The sequence below is a fragment of the Rhinolophus hipposideros genome, assembly GCF_964194185.1.
Source record: "Rhinolophus hipposideros genome assembly, chromosome: 9".
Lineage (NCBI taxonomy): Eukaryota > Metazoa > Chordata > Mammalia > Chiroptera > Rhinolophidae > Rhinolophus > Rhinolophus hipposideros.
Genome location: NC_138055.1, coordinates 3,441,407 through 3,456,259, shown reverse-complemented (window position 1 = coordinate 3,456,259; position 14,853 = coordinate 3,441,407). Strand labels below are relative to the sequence as shown.

General features: G+C 47.9%; 1 protein-coding gene across 1 annotated transcript in view; it reads left to right on the top strand.

The window, feature by feature from the left end:
• Positions 1–229: 229 nt before the first annotated feature.
• The window catches only part of ATXN10 (ataxin 10), a 147,972-nt gene continuing 133,348 nt past the window's right edge, over positions 230–14,853 (top strand). The window contains exon 1 of the mRNA XM_081059850.1: positions 230–606. Coding sequence (XP_080915976.1) covers positions 491–606 — 116 coding nt within the window. The 5' untranslated portion in view covers positions 230–490. The remainder of the gene's footprint in view (positions 607–14,853) is intronic.

Below are 14,853 nucleotides of genomic sequence, written 5' to 3'. Positions count from 1 at the left end.
CCTGACCCGCGCCCCCTCGCCTTTCAGGGAGACCCGGGCACCGGGCTCCTCCTCGCAGACCCAGCACCCCGCTGCCACCCCTCCCCGCCCCTCGCGCGCGACCACGCGGGCAGCCCCTCCGCTCAGGCTGCACTTCCGCCCGCGCCGCGCCCTCTCGAGCGGCACTTCCGCCCGCGCCCCCTCCCCTGAGGCTGCACTTCCGCCCAGGCCCCGGCCCCTCGGGCGGGACTTCCGCCCGCGCCCCCTCCCCTCGGGCCTCACTTCCGCCCGCTCCCCGTCCCCTCGGGCTGGGTTTCCGCCTGCGCCCCCTCCTCTCGTGGCCGCGTCCTCCCCCCCGCCCGGGGCGGCACGCGTGGCCTCGCCCCCTCCCGACTCGGCCGCGGGCTGCGGGGCGCAGAGGCAGCGGCGTGGCCCGCGCGGTGCGGGGCTCCCTCCCTCGCCTGCTTCCCTCCCGCTGCTGGTCGTCGTCTCCCGGCTCCGCATCGGCAAGATGGCGGCGCCCAGGCCGCTGCCCGTCCGGCTGTCCGGCGTCCTCATGCCCGCGTCCATCCAGGACCTGGAGGCTCTCCGCGCGCTGACGGCGCTTTTCAAGGAGCAGCGGAATCGGTAACGGCCCGCGCGGCTCGAGTGTCCGGGGCGGCCCGGCGGCAGGAGCGGCGCGGGGCGGGCGCGGCGGGTAGGGCCGCTCCGTGTCCGGGAAGGCTGCGGGTGGAGGCCTCCGCGCTCGGCCCGCGAGGTGCCCCCGTCAGCACCGCTGTGCAGCCGGGCGGACGAGGGCGTGCGCCTGTGCCGTTAGCGGAGCACGAGCGGGTGGCGCCGCCGTCAGTGCGGGGCTGGGCTCGGCCCGCGGGAGCCCACGGACGGGCCCCACGCGCACGGCGGGCGTTTCAGGGGGCGCACGCTTTCCGGCTCGCGTGAGCGCCGGTCGCTGGGCCGTGGGGCTGGGAGCGGCCCTCGGCCTGACCGTGGGCCCAGGCTTTGCTGTCCCCCGTGGGCGGCGCGGTGCGAGGTGTGCAAGGGCCCCGGCCCGAGACGAGAGGCCGCGGACTCCACCCTGCGGGCCGAGGAGGCCGGGGAGGCTGGTGCCCGGGCCTCCCACAGCCCGGGGTGCGGCTCCTGGCCTCACACGCTGCGCGACACGCTGATTTCTGGAAGCCTTAGATTTCTTGTCTAAAAGTGGGAATACGCTGCATAACTTCACTCCTGGATTGTACAGAGGGACAAATGAAATAAAGCTTGTGAAAATATAAAGTACGTGATGCTCTCAGTCAGTGTTTGTTTGATTTTGTTCTAATCGTCTCTGGGCCTTAGTTTTCTCATCTATCTAATGGGAATAATGTTGAAGGGTACCTCCGTGGTGGGATTGGCACAAGGATTAAATGAGATCATGCACGTGAAATCCTTGGTACATACCTGACACAGTACTAAGTAGACGTCAGCTGATGTTACTTCGTACGTTTATGGCCTCCCCGTGTGCCAGGTTTTGTGCCAGGTGATGCAGTTGAAAACGAAAAGGCCGCTACTGGGAAGTCAGATCGTGGGAGTATGTACACAGGGTAGAGGGAGCATAGAAGCACGGGACAGCGAGACTTGGAGGTCCTTTTGGCCCTAAACTAGACACCTTATTCTGAGCGCTTCTACCTCAAATCATAACAGGAGGTGTTGAGCTGCAGAGAGAGTGCCCAAAGCTGGGGGCACTACTCCTGGGGCTTTTTGGGAGGTGTGTTAACTGACACGACACTTCTGGGAGAAGTGTTGAGTCGTGCTGCCGCATATTGTACCGTGATAGACGCTAATCAACCATTTATTGAGCACCTACTATGAAACAGGGTCTTCGCTAGGCGCTGAGGGTACAAAGTTGAATGTGACGTGATCGCTTTTTTCAAGCATGTTAGGGAAATTGCTGTGTAAACAAATTGAAATTGGGGAGGGTGGAGGAGACTGGATGTGTTGGACACCTCAGAGGGCGGCGAAAGCCTTTAGATAAAAACTGACGGCTTAGAGATGAGAGGTCTAATGAGGAAGAACGGTATATGCAGGGGGACCCGATGCTGATTTTGCAGGGTTCCTAAGAGGATTAAATGAGATAACACAGGGAAGGTGTCTGGTACAGAGGAGACATTCAAACATCAGATCCCTTTCTATAACCTACCTGTAGGATAAAATCCAAGATCCGGAGCCAATTTACAAGGTGTTTCTTTTCTTTTCTATTGTGAGAGGAGTTAATGGGGAACTAGTGAAGGTTCTTTCAAGGGAACAGTGTGATAAGATCTGCCTGCATATTACAGAGATCTCTCTGGCTGCCTTTGTGGGGAATCAATTAGAGAGGGTGAGGCTAGAGGCTGGGGACTTTGAAGAAGCGGATGCTGGAGCCCAGGTGAAAGAAAAGTGCCTGATTTAGGATATTGTCTATGGGGATGGATGGATAAATATTGAAAAATATTTACAAGGTTGAATGGGCAGGACTGTTGGGGGAGAATGAGGAAATGAAGATGCTTCCCACATTTGGTTCCAGTTTTTCTTGGGCTGTGTCCTTGTTCCATGAGTTTGAAGAACAGGAAAGGTGAACTGACATGCAGGTTCTTGCGATGGGGAGGCAGCTGTGCGGGGAGGCAGAGAGCTCTTGATGAGGGTTTGTAGGTCCCAGTTCTGTCACTGCTTCTCTGTATGTCTTTGGACAAATCACTAGTTGCCCTTCAGAGGGGCCTGGTGGGGATTAGACCGGAGTCCAGCTGCTCTGAGAGGATCCCTCCTATGCAGATGGACTCAGGGAGGATGGGCCAAGGAGCCAGGAGCTGGATGGGACCCAAAGTAAAGCAAAGTGAGGCCTCAGAGTACCAAGTAGAAAACACCAGAAACAGACTAAGGGAAAGTAAAAACGTAATCGATGGAACTAAAGAGATGCATCTGAGCTGAAAAAAAATGTATTTTGTGGTCCTTCCTAGATGTTTGATGCTACAAAACAAGCTTCTGTCTGTGGTAGCTAAAGTAATGGAAGTGTCACACAGTGAAAAAAACAACAATGACTTGGGAACCAGGTCGACCTGGGCAAAAATTCTGGCTTTTCGCTCCTGACTTCTTATTTTTCGTCTTGCAAATGATGATGCCCAGTTTGCAGGATTATTGTGAGGATCTTACACATACAGCACAGTGTTTCATGCATAGTAGATGCCATTTATTTAGCACGTGCTATTGAAAAGTAACTGGGCTGTGACCTGAGAACCCAATTGTGTTTCATGTCCTGTTTTATAGAAAGCAATGGAAGCTATTCCAAAAAGGTGATAACTCTAATTTTGAGGTTTCCAGGAAAAGGGATCCCAGGATCTCATTCCAGTTTTTAGCCAACTCCCCAGTGAGAGGCAATTCTCGTATCTCGTTGCAGTGGTTTTAGATTGTCCACAAATTCTTTGCTGCTCTGCCCTTCAGGAGGAGGGAGGTAATTCCTCTCCCCTTGGGTAGGGGCTGAATTCAGATTGGCTTTTCAATATGGCAGAAGTAACACTGTGACTTCTGAGACGAGGTCATTCATAAAAGGCATCGCGGCTTCCTCTGCCCTTCCTTGGATCACTCACTGGCGGAGCCAGCTGCCATGTCATGAGGACCCCAAGGATCCGTGTAGGGAGATCCGGGTGGGGAGGAGTTGAGACTGCAGCCGTGGGGTGACCATCCTGCAGGTGACCATCCTGCAGGTGGATCCGTGAGTCCCGTCTTCAGACTCGTGTGCGGCCTCCAGGGAGACCCTGAGCCAGAACCACCCCACTCAGCCACTCCCAGATTGCTGACCCTCACACGGGCGCCAGACCAGAAGTGGTACTGTTTTATTAAACTGCCAGTCTCGGGGTAATTTATTAAATAGCAATAGATCATTAATATCCCAATCTAAATGCTTTATGCTCTGGATTAAACCCATATTCTGTAACCCGCTTGAGTAGTATCTGAATCACTAAAGTTCATAAAACGTTTCTGATGGTCATAAAATATCAGTATTAATGATATTACTCAACTATTCTCAGTGGAAGGTAATTTTTTAAACTTTAAGTTTGTTTTCTATCTTTTGTTTAATGTGCATATCTGCATTTTTAACATTTAACAAGTTATTTTTCTTGCTATGCTGTCTTAGCAAGTCATGTCAGATTCTTTCTGGAATGAAGTAAGATATAAATACATTACAAATTCTATTTTTGGCCTTTTCCTAGAGGTGTTATTTCCCAGCCCTTAAGTTACTGTCTGCTGTGTCTCTGTCATGTAACTTTATGATGTATCCAGACCCCCCTTGTTAAAATGTAGAGCCAAGTGAGATCACTTGTAGTAGTCACTCGCTGCATGTGGTCGTTTAGGTTAATGAGAAATAAATAAATGAGTCATTCTGTTCCTCACTTGCACTGCCACATTTTAAGTCCTCGGGAGCCACATGTGGCAAGCGGCTACCCTACTGTACAGTGTAGCTCTAAAATATTTCCATCAGTGCAAGGAAGTTCTGTTGGATAATGCTGCTCTCTATTTTTTTATATAGAGAAGATTGTGTTCTGGTTCTTGAGGAGTCAGTGAAATAATGTAACATTTGGACATAACTTTGTATAAATTCTCATACTGAAACTGATACCTCGTTGCTTTTCCATCTGCTAAGCTTCCGGAATAACGGAATAAAATGAACATATCACATTCCGTGTGCCCCTTGCGTCTTAGCCTAGAGTCTGATCATTGTTGGTGCTTAACAAATTCTTGTGCAATTGTTTCTATTTGTATAGCTTATTATTCCGTTGTGCGTGTTTGGGTCTTTTTCTTCCTTGGTCTTTTTTTCCATACTCAGGTAGACAATTTTTTTTAAGCTTCTGTCAATATGGCTTGTTTTTCCTCTTCAGTCTGTGTTCAGTTAAATCATGTTTCTGCTTCCTTCCTTCATGTTTGTGTCCATCATATTTAATAGTGCAGATATTTCCCTCCATACTTCTGAAGCCCTTTACCTTATGAACTGTATATTTATTCCTTTTTCTTTTTAGAAAGCACTTACTACATTCTCACATATTATGTCTTATTTATTCTCTGTCTCCTTCCAGAATGGAAGGCCCATGAAGGCAGAGATGTTTGGCTTTTTTGTAATGATCCTGTTTGGAGAATGCTTCTTGAATTTGATGTCTTCTGTCAGTTTGGGAAATTGTCAGCCAGTATTTCTTCAACTATTGCTTCTCTCCCATTCTTTCCTTCCAGGGCTCCAATTACACATACGTTAAACCTTTCAATTATATTTTTTATGTCTCATAGGCTCCCTTCTGTATTTCCCATTCTCTGAGCTTCTGTTTGAAAATGTTCTGCTAATCTGCTCTAGTTCTCTAATCTTCTCTGCTGTCTTACCTATCATCTGTTGTGCTTAGTTTCATGTATTTTTGAGTTGTTGAATTGCAGAATTTCTATTTAATTTTAATTTTTAAAAATAGATGACACTGTTGAAATTTGTTTTGTTATTTACCTTCTTGAACATACTATAGTTAAAGAATATGCTTGATGACTTTCTAATGTCAGTTTTTGTCTTCTTGGTGTTTAGTCATTTGGTCCTGTCTTTTTATTGAAAGTTGAATGTTGTGCATAACAAATGAGGCCATTCCCAGGGATCTTCCCTTTGCAGATACTTGCAAGCTCAGAACCAAAAACAATCTAAAAACTATTTCTTTCAACAAGTGGTGGTGGAATAACTCAATATCTAATTGGAATAAAGTGAACCTTGGCTCACACATTGCACCATTCACAAAAAATATTTCAACATGGGTTATAGACCTAAACATAAGTGCTAAAACTCTAAAGTGTTCAGAAGAAACAGCAGAATATCTTTGTGACCTTTGTGTTCTTATCCAGGACACAAACAACACTAACCATGCAAGAAAAAATTGACTTTATCAAAGTAGACTTTATAGAAATGAAAAACTTCTGCTATCAAAAGAAATGAAAATGAAAAGGTAAGCCATAGACTGAGAGAAAGCATTTGCAATACATCTGACAAAGGACTTGTTTCAGAATATATAAAGAGCCCCTACAACTCAATAATAAAAAGACAACCCAGTTAAAAAATTGGACAAAATTACATGCTTTGCAAAGGAAGATATATAAATGGCTAAAAAAACATGACCATTACTCATCAAGGAAATGCAAATTAAAACAAGGAGATAACCACTTGATGCCCTTCAGGATGGCTAGTACCGCCCCCCCACCCCCAGAAAAAAAAAAGAAAGAAAAGAAAAATAAGTGTTGGTGAGGATGTGGAGACATTGGAACATTGTATATCGCTGGTGGGAACATAAAATGGTGCCGCTACTGTGGAAAACAGTTTGGTGGTTTTTGAACATGATGTAGCAATTCCGCACCTCCTGTGTGTATTCCCAAGAGAATTGAAAACAAGGACTCAAATGGCTTGCTTGTATGCTAGTAATGTTCATTGTAGCATTATTCACAGTAGCCAAAAGAGGGAAACAACCCAGGTGTCCATCAACCGAGGAGTGGGTAAACAAAATGGGATACAGTGGAATATTATTCAGCCATAAAAAGCAATGAAGTACCCATACGTGTTACAACATGGATGAACCTTGAAAATATGCTAAGTGAAAAAATCCAGACATAAAAGGATGAATATTGCATGATTCTACTTATATGAAGTACTTAGAATAGGCAAATTCATAGAAATAGTACATTAGAGGTTACTAGGGATTGGGGGAAAGGTTGGGGGTATTGCTTAATGGTCATAGAGTTTCTCTTTGGGGTATTTGAAATGTTTGGGAATTAGTGGTGATTGTTGCACATTGTGAATATAATTAAATCCACTGCATTCTACACTTAAAAATGGTCCAAGTGACCAATTTTATGTTATATATTTTACCACAATTAAAAAAAAAACCCATGCATTTACTGTACCAAAATCCAATGTAGTATATACTTTAAATGGGTGAATAGTGTGCTATGTTCATTATATCTCAATAAAGCTGTTATAAACAAGCAAAACCATAATGAGATAGGCCCTCATCATACCTGCCATAATCGCTGAAGTTACTAAATGGCTGACAGCACTAAATTGTGGTGTGGCCATGCAGCAGCTGGAATTCGCATGCATTGCTGTAGGAGGGTAAATGGTGCAACTGCTTTGGGACTTTGTCGCAGTTTTTTATAAACACCCCTGCCCATGACCCTAGGTGTTTACCCACAGGAAACAAGAAGGTATGTTGACAAGACTTGTAAAAGGACGCTCATGGGAACTTTATTAATAATAGCCTAGAATACTAGAAAGAACTCCAATGTCCATCAGTGGGAAAATGGCTAAGACTACTTGGTAATTAAAATGAATGAACTACTAATATACACAACAACATGGATGAATCTCAGAAGCATTCTGAATGAAAGAAGCCGGACACACAGAGTGTATACTGTGTGATTTTTATTTTATGAAGTTCTCGCAAAGCTCATCAGTGATGACACAGGTCTGAACAGTGGTTGTCACAGGAGGTTAGGATTCACTGGAAAGGAGCGTGAGGAAATTTTCTGGAATAAAGGAAACCTGCTATGTCTGTGTGGAGTATTGGTTTTCTGGATGCAGGCATTTGTCACAGCTCATTCAGCTAACACTTGGAACCTGTGTATTGCACTATAAATTCTCTCTACTTTCAAAAAACTTATTTGAGCTGAATCTTAGCCAGCATGTTTGAAGGAAACAGGCCTGGCCTTTTCTGCTCACATTTGAGAGCTATCACTGGTAGAACAGGATTTTTGAATTGTAAAATTTGCTGAAGAAGAGAATTGGGCATTGTGTTCTCCAATGTTTTTCGTGTACTGGGAGCGGATGGGGTTTTGCTCCACGTTCTGACCTATGCCAGACAGTGCTCTCTGTGTGTCCAGAGCCGGAGAGGAGCTGAGCTGATACGTGAATGAGTGAATTGCCTGAGACCAAATCTAAAAAAAAGTGGAAGTAATCTTGGAAGGATGAGGGAACCAAATAGCAGATGTGGCACTGGAAATTTCAGTTCTTTGTCCACTTTTGGAATCTTGCATTGCACGGCTAGCCATGGTATCGTATTTTGTCTCACTGGTTTGGGACTTCAGAGCCTTTCTTGGAGGGGCAATGACCTCAGCTTTTTGTGAACCTCTGAATAATGCAGGGCTCCTTGTGGGTCTGTTTTGCAATTTGATTGAAATTTTCTTATTTTTATTTTTTAACAATTTGTGTTTTGGGGGCTTCTTCCCCTCTCCTCTTTTCTCTCCTGAAATGTGCTGTATGAGATAACCGTACCTTTTTGGACTCAGGCAGTGGGCTTGAAATTTGGCAATTTCAAGGCTTTTGTGAGGCATAGGCTTAGTTTCAAAAAATCCAAGTATTGCAACTTTCTCGCTGTATGAAATGGCAAATATTTTAACTTTTCTGAGCCTTACTTTTCACATTGGTAAAATGGGTATTATAATAATGCCTACCTTGTAGGGTTGGTGGGGGCAGTAGAGTGTGCTCTGTGTAGAGTCCAGAATGGTCCCTGGTCATAGTTGGTACCCAGCAAACCCCGGTATTATTGCAGGCTCGAGTCAGAGTCAGAATTGAAAAGAAGTGAAATGTGTGGTAGTTCTTGGAATTTTGAATATTTTAAAATAGTGCTTATAATGTTTTTAATTCCATTTCAATTTCTTGATCAGGTCCTTGTTTTACTAGGCTTTTCAAACTGCTTCTGGAACTTTAGAATAAGGAAAATGTTTTTTTTAGACCCAGAAGACATGGGCAGTAATTTCTTGCCAAAATTTGGATTCCTTGGTAGAAAGGTTTGTTAGAAATATTAAACAGTTCTAAAGAGCTGTGAGAATTTCCAGTAAAAAAAAAGGAACACTTGAAAATAATGTTATGACTTGAGCAGAGGCCTGGAGATGATTTTGCATGGAATAACTGCGTTAGGAAGTGACATTTTAGAAACCATACTTGCATAGTCGAAGGACAAAGGAAATTGAAGCTTTTCATTAGCTTTCATCCTAGTGTTTTGTTGGTTTGCTTATTTTTAAACTGTTGACAAGTCAAAACTACGAATACATAATGATGTGAATGCCTTTATGGATAGAAGACAACCTAACAAGTACTACCTTGCAAAATCAACAAGAGTTAACATTTTGTCTTGTTCTCCCAGAATCCACAACATTACCGGTACTGTTAATGTCCTGTGTATTAGGACAGATTACCCCACAAGTCAACGACTGAAACCACAAACATTTAGCCTTTCACAGTTTATGAGAGGCAGCGTTTGGGAGCCGATTCTGCATGAGGTTGCCGTCCCAGGTCTGCCGCCTCTGGAGGCCCCACGAACTGGAGTTGGGGATTCCAGCTCGCAGGAGGCTTTGCCGGAGCTCCTTTCCCGTTCCTTCCCTCGTGGACCCCGCCCTAGGGAGGCTCCTGAGGACAGCTGGTGTTCCAAAGCCGGGCGATCCCAGAGTGCCCTCCAGGGAAGCTGGAGTGTCTTTATAACGTAACCTTGGAAATGACATACACTCACTACTGTGGATTCTGATGGTCAGGGGGGCTGGGAGCCCGGGAGGGGTCACATAGGTAGAAGGGGGAATGGGGGGCGGTGTCCTGGTGGGGTGCCCTTTGTGTCCCTCCTCCCTCCCTCCCTCATAAATGCAGGCTGTGTGCTCTGCGGTTTGCATTGTTATTCACATGATGGTTCTGAACGCTACTAGTTTACACTCAGAGAGCTCGGTCCTTCACATCAGCTGTCCTAAGTGTACCATCCTAAGAGTACATCATTGACCTGCCTTTCCTATTACTGTCAGATGTTTGAATTTTGGGTAATTCAAACACCACCAGAGACCATCTTTGTACACATCTCCTTGTGCACCTGAATGTTTTTCCCCAAATCAGCCTCTGAGGCAAGGACTTGGGTGACGTACCTGAATCAGAAGTGAGCCCCAGCCGGAGTGTGGGAGAGGCGAAGCTAGGCCGGAGGGAGAGACCCCGCTGTGAGGGGCCTCACGGAGCTGGTGGCTGTCGTGGGCAGCGGGGCCGGCGCCGAGCGGTGCGCCCCTGGACGCCGGAGGGTGGCTGGGTCATTCCTCTAGCCCCCTGTTGCCCAGGGATTGAGGCCCGCCCCGGGGTCATTAACCAGGTGGGCCTCGGGTGTGGGGTGAGACCACGAGCAGGTCACCGTCTGGTCTTCCCGTTCCTGTCCCCTCCGCACGCTTCCCGGTGGGGTCTGAAAGGAGAGGCCCCGCGGGGCCTTCAGTACCGAGTGCCCAGGCGCAGCCTGCCCTGCGTGTCCCCTCTCCACGCGCCAGCGCGTCAGCTGGGCCACGGGGGCCGCGGGGCCGCCTGCCTGTCGTCGGGCCGGTGGCCGCGGCTGCCTGTTTGCGGTGCCGCGTGGCCCGGGAGAACCGAGCCACGTCCATCCCCCGAATCCCGCGCTGCAGACCTGCCCCTCGCGCCCCAGGTCGCCTGCTAACGGGCACGTACTCCTGCCGGGGCCGGGACCCCTTCCTTGCCTGCTGGTCCACGGGTCCGAGGGTCCGAAAGGGGACCGCCCGTGGATGTAGGTTAAGTCCACGGGCTTGCTCCCCGTGCTCCCGGGTGAAGTGTGCTTGTCTGGGACCCGGGGCCGTGCGGCACCGTCAAGAGCTGCGCGTTCTGCAGGTGGGTCACAGGGAGCGACGAGGAAGCCACTCGGGGTAGTGTTTCTCCCGGACCTTTAGTGCGCTGGCTCACGCGAGTGGGGGGTTTGCTACATGTTCTCCCTCGCTGGGCTCGCTCTGCCCCGTGGAACGGTTTTGCATTTTCCTGCACTCACCTCCCTAAGCCTAAGACCTGCTGTCGGTGATTTATGTCACTGTCGTAGTGGGACACCACGTATCGGTCACCGAGCTGGCCAGCGCCTTGGGCCGGGGCCTCGCGGAGCCTCTCGGCCTCCGGGGACGTTGGAGGTGCGCGGCTCTGCGTGGAACGCGGGCCACGGCCGCGCGGGGGCAGCTCCTTCCGGGCGGGGCTCGGGCGCCCTCCGCCTGCGCTGAGGTCCTGAGGTCCGAGCGGCTCTGGTCGCCACGGGTGGGGCCTTCCGTGCCCTGCCACCTGCCGCGGCGCCGCTGCAGACGGACTCCGCCCTGTCTGGGCTCGTCCTGCCCTTTGGTTTGAGGCCCGGTTACAGCCGAGCACTTCCGTTCCGTGTCCGGTGGGTGGACGTACTTACCTAGCTCTCAAGTCGGGCTGTGGATGTATAATATTTTAAAATAAACACGATTACACTTTTGGAATGGAGGGGAGAGGCTGAAAGTGTGAACTTCTTCACTGCACTTTTTATTTCACAGTGAAATAGCCTGGTCATTTACATGGTTTGCTCGCTGCTTGGTGGCGTCTATGTTGCGAGCTGGGTTTGTCTTCTTCACGGGATTTCCCAGCACAGCGCCCGGTCCATTTGGGGTGCGCAGCACGTGCTGAACTGGACAGAGCCGTGGCTGTGATGAAAAACCACCCCGTGCTGTCACAGAGCCAGTCGGCCTGCTCGGATGACCCCGAAGCTGTGAATTCTGTTAGGCACGGCGCTCCTTCGTGCGTTTAATCACTTGGCACACGCCGTGCGCCCTGCTCTGCCTTGAGTGTTGCAGCTGTAGTTGGTTCAGCGGAAGTGACTATATTTAGCTCACTTCGAATCACCAAAATAGCACTAGCTGGGGGCTGTAATATTTTATATTAATAAATATAAATGTCTTATGTCTTCATTCTTTTGCTTGTGCACGCTCTTAATTTTTCCTCAAGATTTAGTTACCCTTTCATCTCCTCCTGAAGGCTTTTCTGACCTAGATGCCGTTGCCCTCTATTCCCTTTGGCCCCCTGTTTGCCTCTTTCAAACAGCTTCATGTGTCACTGAATCACCCAGCAGTGCCACTAGAATGACAGCAGCCTGAGGGCAGGATTCTTATTTACCTCTGGAGTCTCAGGAGCTACTTTAAGACAGCACACAGTGAGCATTTGATAGCATTTTTTGTTATTTCCTTGACTATTTTAATTTTCTTGAGTCATTAGATATAAAAGTGAGAGCATAGAGGAAGGCATAGAGAAATTATCAAATATGATGACTGATTTCAAGAGGTGACACTGTCTTGCTATTGCTAATTGCTTGCCTAAATACGTTGACTAACTGCCATAAAGAAAGGGAATAGATTGAGCACTTTAGACGTCAACATACTGCAGAACACAAAAATAAACCTGTCCATCTGTGTACACACGTTCACATAGGTTTTCCCCAAACATTACTGAGCCTCTGGCCAGCAAGAGTCTTTGATTACGCCAAAAGCAAAACAAAAAACCCCCAGAAAGCCCACACGAATTGTCAGCTTAGTTAAGGGTGCCATATCATCTTGACTCAACCATGATTCAGATCAACTTTGTTGAGAGAGAATGTCAATTAAGTTACACTATAAAAAGAACTTTCTAGAGTGATGACAATTTCCATTATTTTTATGTGTGCCGTGAGCTGGGCTACCACATGGAAGGAACTGTTTGGTAAGGTGTTCTGACTCAGCTTCAAAATACAGATGTGGTCAGTGTGAGCCATCCCTCACATCCAATTATCCTAAATGGACCAAGTGGACCGGAAAAAGTTTGAGCCAGCAAATCAAAATAAATAAGGTTAGAGTTGTGACCAGTAGTACCCTTAGGACAGTTTCTCAGCTCTTTATTCTTCCAGTCTTTTGTAGTGGTCCCTGGACCTGGAGGCCTGGTCACAGCCCTGTGGGCAGGGACACTCCCTCAAAGGCACAGGAACCCTGGGGCTAACTCTCGGCTGAGTCACCCGGTCTGCGGGCCACAGGCTGGAGAAGTCCTATCAGCGTGGAGGAGGCGACTTGTAAGCAAGCAGCTCTCTTACTGTGGCCATCGAGGAGTTCACACACACGGTGGTAGGAAGAGTCCTGGGCACAGAACACGCACAAGCCAAGTGTTAGTGGATATTGTTGTCACAGAGAATGTCACAAAGCTATCAGACGACAGTAAAGAAAATGTAAATGGTGAGATGCTCGTATCCCATTACATGATAGGAAAACTCAGGAGCATAAAGCCATCAATACTCAGTGACATTCAAAGCAAAACCTCAGCAGGGTTTTTGTCAGAAATTCACAAGCTGATTGTCTAATTTCTATGAGAAACTCCTAGGTTTCCTGTTATGGTGGAATATGGCTCATTCCCGGGGGTCAAGGCGGGCTGTCTCCTCCGTCCAGTGAACTGCTTGGCTCAAAGGTGTGGTCGGTGTTCCCTTGCATTGTCACTTTCCCACCTTTTTCCTCCATAACCCCTCCAACTTTTCATCTCATGCCATCAGAGTATGCAGTATACATAATCTGTTGCCCTTACAAGAGATCTGTGGGTCCCTGACCTTATTCCTTGAAGAATGTAGCTCTAGTTCACCTTAACTCAATTTTCTTGCTGCTTCTCTCTCTCTCTCTCTCTCTCTCTCTCTCCGCAGCTCACAGTAGTCCACGCAGGGATCTAACCGGCAACCCTGGTATTACCAGCACCTCGCTCTAACCAACTGAGCTAACCGGCCGCCCCACCCCTTGCCTCTTCTCTTACACTTAATATTTTCCTTTTTACACTCCAGCTGTAGTTAAATACAACTGGCTGTTTCCTTTGTGCCCACACCCAAATAATTAATGAGGCTGGGGAAAAACTTGAACCCAACTGGTCTTTCTTTATATTGAAGACCACTAACTTTGGTAGGCATTTCGTGCTGCTTACCTCCCTAGTCCACACAGCCCCTTGCTTTCCTACTTAACAGTTTTGTGCCTTTCGCTCTCCCTAAGTTTCCATTGCCTCTCCATCCTCTTCTCAGCTTCCTATTATACTGAGAAGAAAGGAACAACCAGAGGATAACGTCCAGGAACTCCCATCACCCTGTCTACTCACCTCCCTGTGTCTCTGCCTGTATCTGTGCCCTCCCTCTGGTCCTGTGGACGAACTGTCCTGCTCCAAATGCCAGCTCCCCTCAGGTCTGCACTCAGTTCCACTCCTTTTTGCATGCATTGCTCCAAAGATTCTCTGCTGTCTCCGTCTTTTTCTTAAATCATCAGTTTCGCCCTTTCTATTGCATTGTTCGCATTATGTTACCCTAAGAACAGCCCCCCCCCCGCCCGTTTTCCCTGACCCCATTCTGCTTTGCTGCATCCCGTGGTCTGCATCTTACCCTGTCTTACGCTGCGTCTGCTCTAGTTCATCCCTTCTTTTGCCCTGAAACACCTTCTTCACTGGCTTCCAGAACACCACCCCTTTCTGACTCGGCTTCTACCTTCCTGGCTGCTCTTTCTCAGGTCCCGGAGCTCAGTTCTCAGGCCTCTTGCCCCCTGGACTTGCTTCCACGTGATGTCACTCAGTTTTGCGGCTTTAATTCTTTGCATTTGCTGGTGACTCCCAACATTTTTCACCAGCTGGACTTGTCTCCAGACTTGTCTATTCATCTGCCTTCTCCATTTTCCCACTTGTATTTCTAATCGGCACCTCAAATTTACCAAATCTCCAACTGAACTCCTAAGTCCCCCATTCTCCAAATATCTTCATGGCAGTCTTCTCCATTGCAGTAAACAACAAATACATCTGTCCATTTATTGCTCAGGCCAAAGCTTGGAGTCCTTGACTCCCCTTTCTCAGTTGTCTTTCACAGTACTTTATCAGCAAATCTTATTGACTATCTTCTAAATATGTTCAGAATCTCATCTCTGCTTAACCATGTCTGCTGCCGCCACTTCTTTTCAAGAAGAGAGTCCCCACTGGTCTCCTGGTGTCTTTTCTTTCTCCTGTCTTGATCAGTTCTTTACAGAGCAGCCAGAGGGACCCTTTAAAAATGAAAGTCAGGGATACCACTCCTCTAC